General features: G+C 43.5%; 1 protein-coding gene across 1 annotated transcript; it reads right to left on the bottom strand.

The window, feature by feature from the left end:
* Positions 1-1,074: 1,074 nt before the first annotated feature.
* LOC134570611 (peroxisomal trans-2-enoyl-CoA reductase-like) lies at positions 1,075-9,095 on the bottom strand. The gene is made up of 8 exons (XM_063428540.1): positions 8,984-9,095; positions 7,003-7,136; positions 6,015-6,180; positions 5,642-5,723; positions 4,296-4,392; positions 3,966-4,076; positions 2,613-2,724; positions 1,075-2,504 (listed from the first exon to the last, which is right to left on the bottom strand). Exons 1-8 carry the CDS (start codon positions 9,093-9,095, stop codon positions 2,416-2,418), a joined length of 903 nt encoding a protein of 300 aa, XP_063284610.1. The 3' UTR covers positions 1,075-2,415.
* Positions 9,096-10,721: the final 1,626 nt, after the last annotated feature.

The raw sequence follows: 10,721 nt of genomic DNA on the forward strand, positions 1-10,721 counted from the left end.
GGGGGGAGTAAGGACCATTAGGGGAGGGGGGAGTAAGGACCATTAGGGGAGGGGGGGAGCAAGTACCATTAGGGGAGGGGGGGAGCAAGTACCATTAGGGGAGGGGGGTAAGGACCATTAGGGGAGGGGGGTAAGGACCATTAGGGAAGGGGAGGTGAGGTAGGGACCACTAGGGGAGGGGGGGGGAGTAAGGACCACTAGGGGAGGGGGGGGGAGTAAGGACCACTAGGGGAGGGGGGGGGAGTAAGGACCACTGGGGGAGGTGGGGGGGAGTAAGGACCACTGGGGGAGGTGGGGGGGAGTAAGGACCACTAAGGGGTTTGGGAGAGGGAGGACCACCAAAGGGGGTAAGGAGGGAGGACCACTAAGTAGAGGGGAGGAGGGTAAGGACCACTAAAGGGGGGGGGAGAGGGTAATGAGCACTGGGGGGGGGGGGGAATTACCACTAAGGCGGAGGAGGGGAAGATTTACTAAGGGGTTTGGGAAAGGGAGGACCACTAAAGGGTTTGGGAGAGGGAGGACCACTAAGGGGAGGGATGGAGGACCACTAAGGGGGAGAGGGGGGAGTGAGAAGACCACCAAGGGGGGACTGCAGAGAGACAGGGGGCCAAGGGAGAGCACTAAGGGACAGAAGGGGAGAACACGGAGGGACGGGGACATCAATAATTGACAGGAGGGGAGAGCACTATAAAAATGTTTTTAAAAAAATAAAGAGCTGCTCCCTTCTCAGTCCCTATCCTACCCCTCAAACCCTCTCTTTTACACTACACACACAGAAACAAAATGCATCTCTTACACAATCAATGCACCCTTACATACACACACTGCATTCAATTACATACACAGAAACACACCTTGCACCCCTTACACACACACATTCACACACAGAAACATACAATGCATTCATTACACGCAAACACACTGCATCCCCTGTAAACACACTACATCCCTTACACAAATTGGTATCCCTATACACTACATTCTATAAGAACACACACATTGCATCCTCTACAATAACACATAAAACATCCCCTACACACATACACTCCACTTCCTGTGAGAACTCATGGGTGGGCCATGTAGGTATTTATGGGTGGGCATTGTAGGCATACTCACGGTCAAGCCCTGGGGGACCAGACCTTGAGCTGTGTAAGGGGCCCTAAAAATGGAGCTGCTTCCTGTTCGTTAATTGTTGTCTCCAGAGAGCCACTTCTACACCAGACCTGTGGAGCCAGACTGAGCCCATCATCAGCCTCTTGTCCTCATCTGGTGGTAAGTAGGCAATCCAATATATTATTAGTGGCACTAATCTCACATTAAATGGATACTATAGTCACCAGAAGCACTACAGCATAATGTAGTGGTTCTGGTGTCTATAGCCTGTGCCTGTAGGCTTTTTAATGTAAACACACTGTCTTTTCAGATAAAAGACACTTTGTGAAGACTGGCGTTGGCCCATATGGCAGAGCATATGGGGGGGTGGGGCGGCAATTTTTTTTTTGCCTAGGGCGGCAAAAATCCTTGCACCGGCCCTGGTTCAGTGCTTTATAGGTGTGAATTAGTACCTTGAATTGACTCCTAAAGGATACAGGAAGCCAATGTAAGGACTGGTAGAGGGGAAAGGTGTGAGAGGACCGATTAGAGAGGAAAATCAGTCTGGCGGCAGCATTCATTACGGACTGTAGCAGAGCAGTATGGCTTTTGGGAAGACCAATCAGGAGAGGGTTACATAAATCCATGCAGAAAATTACTGGAGCATGGACAAGCTCCTTGGTAGCATCTTGTGTAAGAAAGGGGTGGATGCTGGCTATATTTTTAAGGTGAAATCTACAGGATTTGGCAACATACTGGATTACTGGATGTGAGACCAGAATTAAGTATGACACCAAGACAGCGCGCTTGCAAGGATGGACTGATGTGGATATCACTTACTTGAAGGGAGAGGGCAGGAGGAGTATCAGTATCAGGAGGAGGAAAGACAAGGAGCTCAGTTTTAGAGAGACTGAGTTTCAGAAAGTGGGAGGATATCAGTCAGAGATGGAAGAAAGGCAAGCAGTGACGTTGCAGGACGGCAGGAGAGAGGTCCGGTGAGGAGAGATATATCTGGGTATTATCAGTGTACAGGTGGTAGTGGAATCCAAAAGAGGTAATTAGTTTGCCAAGAGAGGCCGTATAAAGAGAAAATAGAAGGGGGACCAAGGACAGAGCCTTCAGGGACTCCAACAGAGACAGGACAGGCTGCGGTCTAACAATCTTTGAAAAGCTGCATCTCGTGTTATAAAATACTGATAACAGGTATATTGTATAACATTCACAAACAATATACATTCTGATTACAAATACATAATTAAAGAAGGCCTTGTTAATTCTGTGTTTCCTGATTCAGCCAGGCTGTCATTCTAGCATTCCAACGTGTCACAGTTTGTGTGGAGGGATGTCTGATAACATCTTTTTCAAAGCTTTGGCATTCTCTCCCTCTGGAGCTTCAGGCCACCTGTTGTGATCTGTGAAGAGAATAGTTAGATTTGTTTATATTTAGAATTATTGGAATGACCCAGTGCTTAGGTTTTATATTAAAATCTTTGATTAAATCAATAAAACCCCATTTATACCTGGCACTTCCCAGGAGGAATGGTACAAGCTCTGACCGGCATCCACCTTTACCGTCTCTCCAGTGATGTAGGAAGCAGCAGGAGAGAGTAAGAAACACACCATGGGTGAAATCTGTGGATTGACATATTAAATGAGATGCAAAACACATTATCAGTAAGACAAAGGCCACCAGAGATAGGGGGAACAGCCATCATTTGTTAATTGTGTCACCAGCATGCGGTGTGCAGACACCAAATATATTGTATGCACAGATTTCACCTAGCTAGCCAAGAACGCTCGTTCCAGGCAGGAAATGATGCAGCCGGAGGTGGACTTACTTCATCGCATACTTCTTTATAATTAAATACTGCACATACAGATTCCTTGCACCAGGACAACTTTAAATCACTGAAGTTTGGAGTAACCCTTTTAATGTGCCAATTCATAAACAATGTGTGTTCACTCACTGCAGTTAAACAAAATTGTAGTGAAATGAAATACGAATGTATAAATTTAGGCAAAAAGAGCTGATCTGTTTTCTAATTTGGCTCTAGTCACAGCTTAGTCATCTGTCACAGCCACCAAAAGGTCCCTTTACCTAGTTTCCAATGGCGGAGTGGTCCAGATGTGAGGACATCTGTTGCGCATGTGGTAACTCTGATCACATTGGTGTCACTGAGGCCACAAGTCACTTTGGCAAAAGTTGCTTCCTCTGCTATAATCGATCTCATGTTCTTGTAGTAACTGGCACCACAGAGGTCTCATGTGTCCTTAAAAATGGAATTGGAGTGCTTTGCACCCTTTTTTGGAATCGTTTATTTTCCACCCATGCGATGTGGCCTCCCAAATGGCACGAACAAGTGTTTAAAGCCCATATTGGTGCTCGGTTGGTCCGATTCATTTGCTGCAAAGATTCAGTGTTCTTTCCTGCTCCCTTTCTTGGACCACTGCCTATCTGCCTTTTAGTACAGACCATTGTCTATATTTGGACGTGGACTTGACTTCTTGCTTACAAACTGTGGCTGCTTTGACCCTCAAATCCAATTGACTACACTTTGCCTAGCCCTTCCTCGAGTGATGTCTTAGACCCACCATTCACTATTCGCTGATTAATAAAGTCCCCATGACAAAGGAGACCTTCTAGAGACCTATCCAAAACCTCAGGCCCTTCAAGGAAGTCGTGTTCACAAAGGTGTGCTGTTCTCTGCAATTTTATTCAAGTTAACTGGCCAACAAGTTTGCAACAGCTATTTTAGCTTAAATTTTTCTATTTGCATTTCAGTTTACAACAATGTGTTTTAGTGAATAATCCCCTTTGTGGGTACATATCAGTAAGTTCATTAGTCCATGGTCACAAATGTACATAATGTTACCTCTTCAGGAAGACCCAGTCGCTTGGCAGGTATTTTTGGGATATGGTTTCGAAACATACTTGGACCCATATCTTTGTAATTTTCAACAGCAGTCTTTGAAAAGATTGTTCCCTGCAGAACGAATAATCAAGGTATTAATATTTAGACATTGAAGCAAAAGGCGGATATCAAACTAGTTACATTGTAACAGTGTTAACAGTCACATAGCTAATAGTTAAATTCCACTAAGCATGAGCTCATGGAGTCCACTTGTTTGATCAGGGATATAACAGCTACACAAGTAACATGGGATAGTGATGCAAGTAAAAGATGCAGATGATATTTACTCACAGGGGCGAGGGAGTTGATCCGAACACCATTGTGTGCCCACTCGATATCTAGGCTCTTGGTGAGGTTATCCACAGCTGCTCGAGCTGCTGAAGAATGGCTGTTACGGACAAAGAAGAAGTATCTTAATTATTGACATGTTAAAACATCATATAAAAGAATGGAATTATAACTACAGGTGCAACTTGTGGAATAAAGGCAGGAAATGTAAGATTTAGATATGTTCGAGCACAAATTACGCTGACAAGGAGACATAAAAATGAAAGGGCGTGAGAGAAGCATTGACAGGGAGAGACTAAAGTTATACTATTGTTAAAACAAGACACAAAATGGCTTTATTAACCCCTTAAGGACCAAACTTCTGGAATAAAAGGGAATCATGACATGTCACACATCCTTAAGGGGTTAAACCTATAAACTATAAAAGCCAGTCTTGGGTTAAAGCACAAAACAAACAAATAAAAATAACAAAGAGAATCAAGAAAGTGCTGAAGACCAAGACCGGCATTAATCATGGTAATTTAATTAACAGAGATGCACAAATAATGCTGTAATATGTGCTTTGTGGCTGATTAATAAACTAATGGTGTAAACAAACAAAATAAATAAACATGCCTTTTATAGTGTCTGTTTTGTCGTTTTTGTTTTTTTCCAGGAAGACTGATAAAGCTTTGGATAGTTGGAGGAGCAGAATGGGATTTTGTACATTAACCCCTTAATTTCCTACCACTTTGAGTGAGACAATATCAGCATAATAGTTATTTGAAGTAAGGGATGCATAATTAGATTATAACAGGGCGATTTTGTGGATATATTGCTTTGATGGAAAATGTAAAAAATAGAATTATGTAAATTTACAACATTTTTATTCTTCACTTATTTGTTCAGCCTTTATAAAAATATTTGGGGAATGAAAAGTTTTACAGAGTAATTTATCTTGTAATATTACATACAGGGTCTGAAATGTTAGGTTAAAGTACAAATAAATTTTTACGTGTTTTTTGTTTTTTATTTTGTTTTTTACATACAGTAGAGGTGACAAAAATTGATAAATAAAAATGGTCAAATAGCCAGCTTGTAGGTATTTGTAAGGAACGCAAAGGCATTACAAACAGTACAGCTTACTGAAAGTGGCAACAAAATATAAAAAGAACAGACAGGACACTGACATGAAGTAGTCTGAGCGCCTATAGCTATATGCTATAGCAGTTTTTTTTTTTTATCAATCTCTGGACTAGATTTGTGCAGGGTTAATGCAACATTGTTTGTTTCTTTCATTAACTCCAGTTGACAATTTTGAAATATTAATTTCTGTGAAGCTTGTAGAGATGCATAATTAAAATTCTTACGCTATGCCAGGAAACCCCTTCCACATGTCTGCTACGATATTCACAATGGCTCCTCCGTGTTCCTTCATCCAGGCATTATACACTGACCCAGTGAGAGATTAGGGGGTTAGTAGATCAGAAATTATTTACCCAATTCTTTAAATCCCTGTCTCACACTCCCTGCACCATGGGAATAAATATATATTCACACACTTCTATTCCAAATATTCCTCTTTATAACAAGCCCATGGCTGGTCTACGTTTAAGACAATATACCATTCACACATCCTCCATATCTGCTTCATTCTCTCACTCACCTCCTTCATCGCCGATTCAGTCAATCCAGTCAACCTCTGTCCAGACTCAGATATCTGTAGCCATATTTATTGTTTACCTGCTTTACAGCAATAAAATGTTCCTGTGAGGTTAGTTTCTATCACCGCATTCCACCCTTTGGAACTGATTGCTTCGCTGGGACTCGGGAACTGACCTCCGCCATTGTTTACCAGGAAATCAATCCTCCCGTAGAGATCCAACGTAGATTTTACAAGGGATTCTACCTATAGAGGAAAATCTCTCAGTCTGTAAATACTAGCAGGAGTCGCTGTGTATTGTGTAACACTTTCAATATGTCAGCATGTTAGTAACCTTTATGAAGCTGCACAACCCAAAAATGCTATAAACATTATGATAATCTAATAACTTTCTTACTGGTTTGATGACATGATGTGACTCAAATGTCTGCTGTAAAGAAATTACACATTTTGAATTTCAAGTTTAAAGGACCACTATAGTGCCAGGAAAACATAGTATCAATAGGTCCCCCCCCACCCTCATGGCCCCCCTCCCGCTCAGCTGAAGGGGAGGAAGGGCTCCCTCGGCACTGGGGACTTTCCTCCGGTCGTCATCGACTGAATGCGCATGCGCGGCAAGAGCCGCACGCGCATTTAGTCCATAGTAAAGCATTACTCAATGCTTTCCTATGGACACTGGCGTCTTCTCACTGTGAAAAACCACAGTGAGAAGTGCGGAAGCACCTCTAGCAACTGTCAATGAGACAGCCACTAGAGGCTAGACTAACCCATATGTAAACATAGCAGTTCCTCTGAAACTGCTATGTTTACAGTAGGCAGGGCTAACCCTAGATGGACCTGGCACCCAGACCCTTTCATTAAGCTGAAGTGGTCTGGGTGCCTATAGTGGTCCTTTAAGGCCAAATAAGAATGAAACCAATTCAGCTATTTGGACTTTTACAATCATTTTTTTGGGGGGAGAAGCCCTTTCACTCATAATCTAACACAGAATATGAATAAAGACAATGAGATTTTATCATAAAAAGCCAAATTTGCATTCTAAAATGTAGGTGCGATGTTTCCCCATACCTCTTCCTCTTTGCGGATGTTACACTGAATTGGTGTCACTACAGAGGGAGTTGAAGGGGAGATTTTAGCTGTGAGATCTATCACGGCTTCTTTTAAACGTCCAAGGTTACGGGAGGCGATGACCACACTGCAACCTGGGAGACAAATACCAGGTCACTTCCAAAAATGATCAGGTCTACCATAAAGTTTTGAGAAAAAAAATTACAATTTATACAAAAATTATATATAAAACCCTGAAATAGAAATATGAAGGGATAAGATAAAGTCAGGCGCAGCAGAAATACAGTAGAAAAATACCTGAATATCCTGCCAATGCATTCTGTATATTTAAGGATTTATTCACTAAACATTGAATTTTCATTTTAATGTGAACATTGTCAAGATGGGAGTAGTTCAGATTCTGTTCACATTCCACAATAATAACCTACTTATTGAATAAACAAACCACTGTATTGCATGCCATGTGTAACTCTCCAATTTAACAACATAATAATGTGGGATGCCTGCAGTTAGTTTTGCTAAATGCATTGACACACACTGACATTGCTCTCTGTAAACTCTCAGTAAAAGCTCCTGGATGTTCTAGTACTCCTATAGAGGGATAGAACATCCTATATTAGAATTATTGGTATTTATATAGGGCCAGCTTATTCCGCAGCGCTTTACGATAAGAGGGGAATTTACCAAACGACACAATAACAAAGTGTAACAGGAACAAAAAGTAGTTTAGGATCCTGCCCAAACAAGCTTACAATCTAGAGCAGGTGGGGTATAAAAACACATTAGGAAGGGTATTGAGGGAGACAGCAAATAGACATGGTGGGAAAGTAGCAGAACTGGAGGGGAGAGCGAGAGATATATATCTTCTATCACATCTATATTGCTCTTTATTCCCCCTGCCTTACTGCCCTTGTTATACACTGCCTGCCCTTTAGGCTGGTGGCTGAGGCTGAAAGGAGGGTCAGTATCTGCCCTTCACATGGAGCTTGGCTGGGATCCCAGTGTCTGGCAGTGATGGCTGAGGGTGATGGCTGGAATATGACAGGGGCATGGCTGGAAATCCCAGTGACTGACAGTGAAAGGAGTGGCTGAAGGTGATGGGAGGGTAAAAGGAAAGGTCAGACTCTACCCTTCACATGAAGCTTGTCAGGGATCCAGTGACTGGCAGTAAGAAGGTTTGGCTGAAGGTGTTGGGAGTGATATTACACGGGCATGGCTGGGATCCCGGTGGCTGTCAGTGAGGTGGATGGCTGAGTGTGATATGGCTGTCAGTGGGAGGGATAGCTGTCAGTGGGAGGGATGGCTAAGGGTGATATGGCTGTCAGTGAGAGGGATGGCTGAGGGTGATGGGGATATGGCTGTCAGTGGGAGGGATGGCTGAGGGTGATAGGGATATGGCTGTCAGTGGGAGGGATGGCTGAGGGTGATATGGCTGTCAGTGGGAGGGATGGCTGAGGGTGATATGGCTGTCAGTGGGAGGGATGGCTGAGGGTGATTTGGCTGTCAGTGGGGTGGATGGCTGAGGATGATATGGCTGTCAGAGGGAGGGATGGCTGTCAGTGGGAGGGATGGCTGAGGGTGATATGGCTGTCAGTGGGAGGGATGGCTGAGGGTGATATGGCTGTCAGTGGGAGGGATGGCTGAGGGTGATATGGCTGTCAGTGGGAGGGATGGCTGACGGTGATATGGCTGTCAGTGGGAGGGATGGCTGAGGGTGATATGGCTGTCAGTGGGAGGGATGGCTGAGGGTGATATGGCTGAGGGTGATATGGCTGTCAGTGGGAGTGATGGCTGAGGGTGATATGGCTCTCAGTGGGAGGGATGGCTGAGGGTGATATGGCTCTCAGTGGGAGGGATGGCTGAGGGTGATATGGCTCTCAGTGGGAGGGATGGCTGAGGGTGATATGGCTCTCAGTGGGAGGGATGGCTGAGGGTGATATGGCTGTCAGTGGGAGGGATGGCTGAGGGTGATGGGTCTGACCTAGTTCCAGCAGCTCGGCCGCTATAGATTTGCCGATGCCGGTTCCTCCCCCGGTAACAATCGCCACTTTGTGCCTGAAGAGCCCCGGGCAGAACACACTGGGAGCCGCCATGCTGGAACTACTTCCGGGTGGGCGGGGCCACGGCTTGTTTCCATGGAAACCAATACAGGGAGGGAGTCTGGGTGGAGACAGTGAGAAACACTCACACACCATATACTAAGGTCACACTCACACCATACACTAAGGTTACACTCACACCATACACTAAGGTCACACTCACACCATACACTAAGGTCACACTCACACCATATACTAAGGTCACACTCACACCATACACTAAGGTCACACTCACACCATACACTAAGGTCACACTCACACCATACACTAAGGTCACACTCACACCATACACTAAGGTCACACTCACACCATATACTAAGGTCACACTCGCATCATACACTCACACCATACACTAAGGTCACACTCACACCATATACTAAGGTCACACTCGCATCATATACTAAGGTCACACTCACATCATACACTAAGGTCACACTCACACCATACACTAAGGTCACACTCACACCATACACTAAGGTCACACTCACACCATATACTAAGGTCACACTCACACCATACACTAAGGTCACACTCACACCATACACTAAGGTCACACTCACACCATACACTAAGGTCACACTCACACCATACACTCACACTCACACCATACACTAAGGTCACACTCACACCATACACTAAGGTCACACTCACACCATACACTAAGGTCACACTCACACCATACACTAAGGTCACACTCACACCATACACTAAGGTCACACTCACACCATACACTAAGGTTACACTCACACCATATACTAAGGTTACACTCACACCATACACTAAGGTCACACTCACACCATACACTAAGGTTACACTCACACCATATACTAAGATTACACTCACACCATATACTAATGTCACAGTCACACCATATACTAAGGTTACACTCACCATATAGAAGTTTTACAAACTTACTATTTGAGTTTTACCTTTTCACTCGCACTCACCATATACGTTTTACACTCACTCACATACAGACCATGTATAGCACAGTATGTAAATATTTCTATATTTTCTTCTCCTTACACTGAGGGTCTATAATAATAATAATGAGATGAGATAATAAGGGAGTGCCACACTGTTTCATGTTCTCAAATTTCATTTAATAATCTGTTATTTGTCTCTGCAGGTTAACAGAAATATATAAACATTATAGTGCAATTATTACAATTAAACTAATCAGATCAATCGGTTAGTTTTTTCCTCCCTGAATCAAAAATCCTTGTATATGGCTGCAGCCTGTCCCATGAAAGCCCAACGATCAAACCGAGCATTAATTCAATGTATCGCCCACACAGGCAGTAACGTACTGCTCTCTGCATTCCTTACACCGAAACAGAATCTTTTTTTCAAAATCACATGTGTTAATGCAATGTGATATATTAATATATGGCAATTTCCTTTACTGAAATCCGAAAATAGGGATATTTTATTCTCTACGGCTAGCTCTAGCACCCACACACCACTGAACACAGATACTGAAAGGTATCCCAACCTCTAAAAAAGGAAAAAACTGAAAAGTTAATCCCTATTCCATCGCTAGGCTAACGTTTCTTTATTATTATTACCATTTATATAGCACCAACAGATTCCGTAGGTCTTTACAATATTATTAGAGGG

The sequence above is a fragment of the Pelobates fuscus genome, chromosome 8, assembly GCF_036172605.1.
Source record: "Pelobates fuscus isolate aPelFus1 chromosome 8, aPelFus1.pri, whole genome shotgun sequence".
In the NCBI taxonomy this organism is placed as follows: Eukaryota; Metazoa; Chordata; class Amphibia; order Anura; family Pelobatidae; genus Pelobates; species Pelobates fuscus.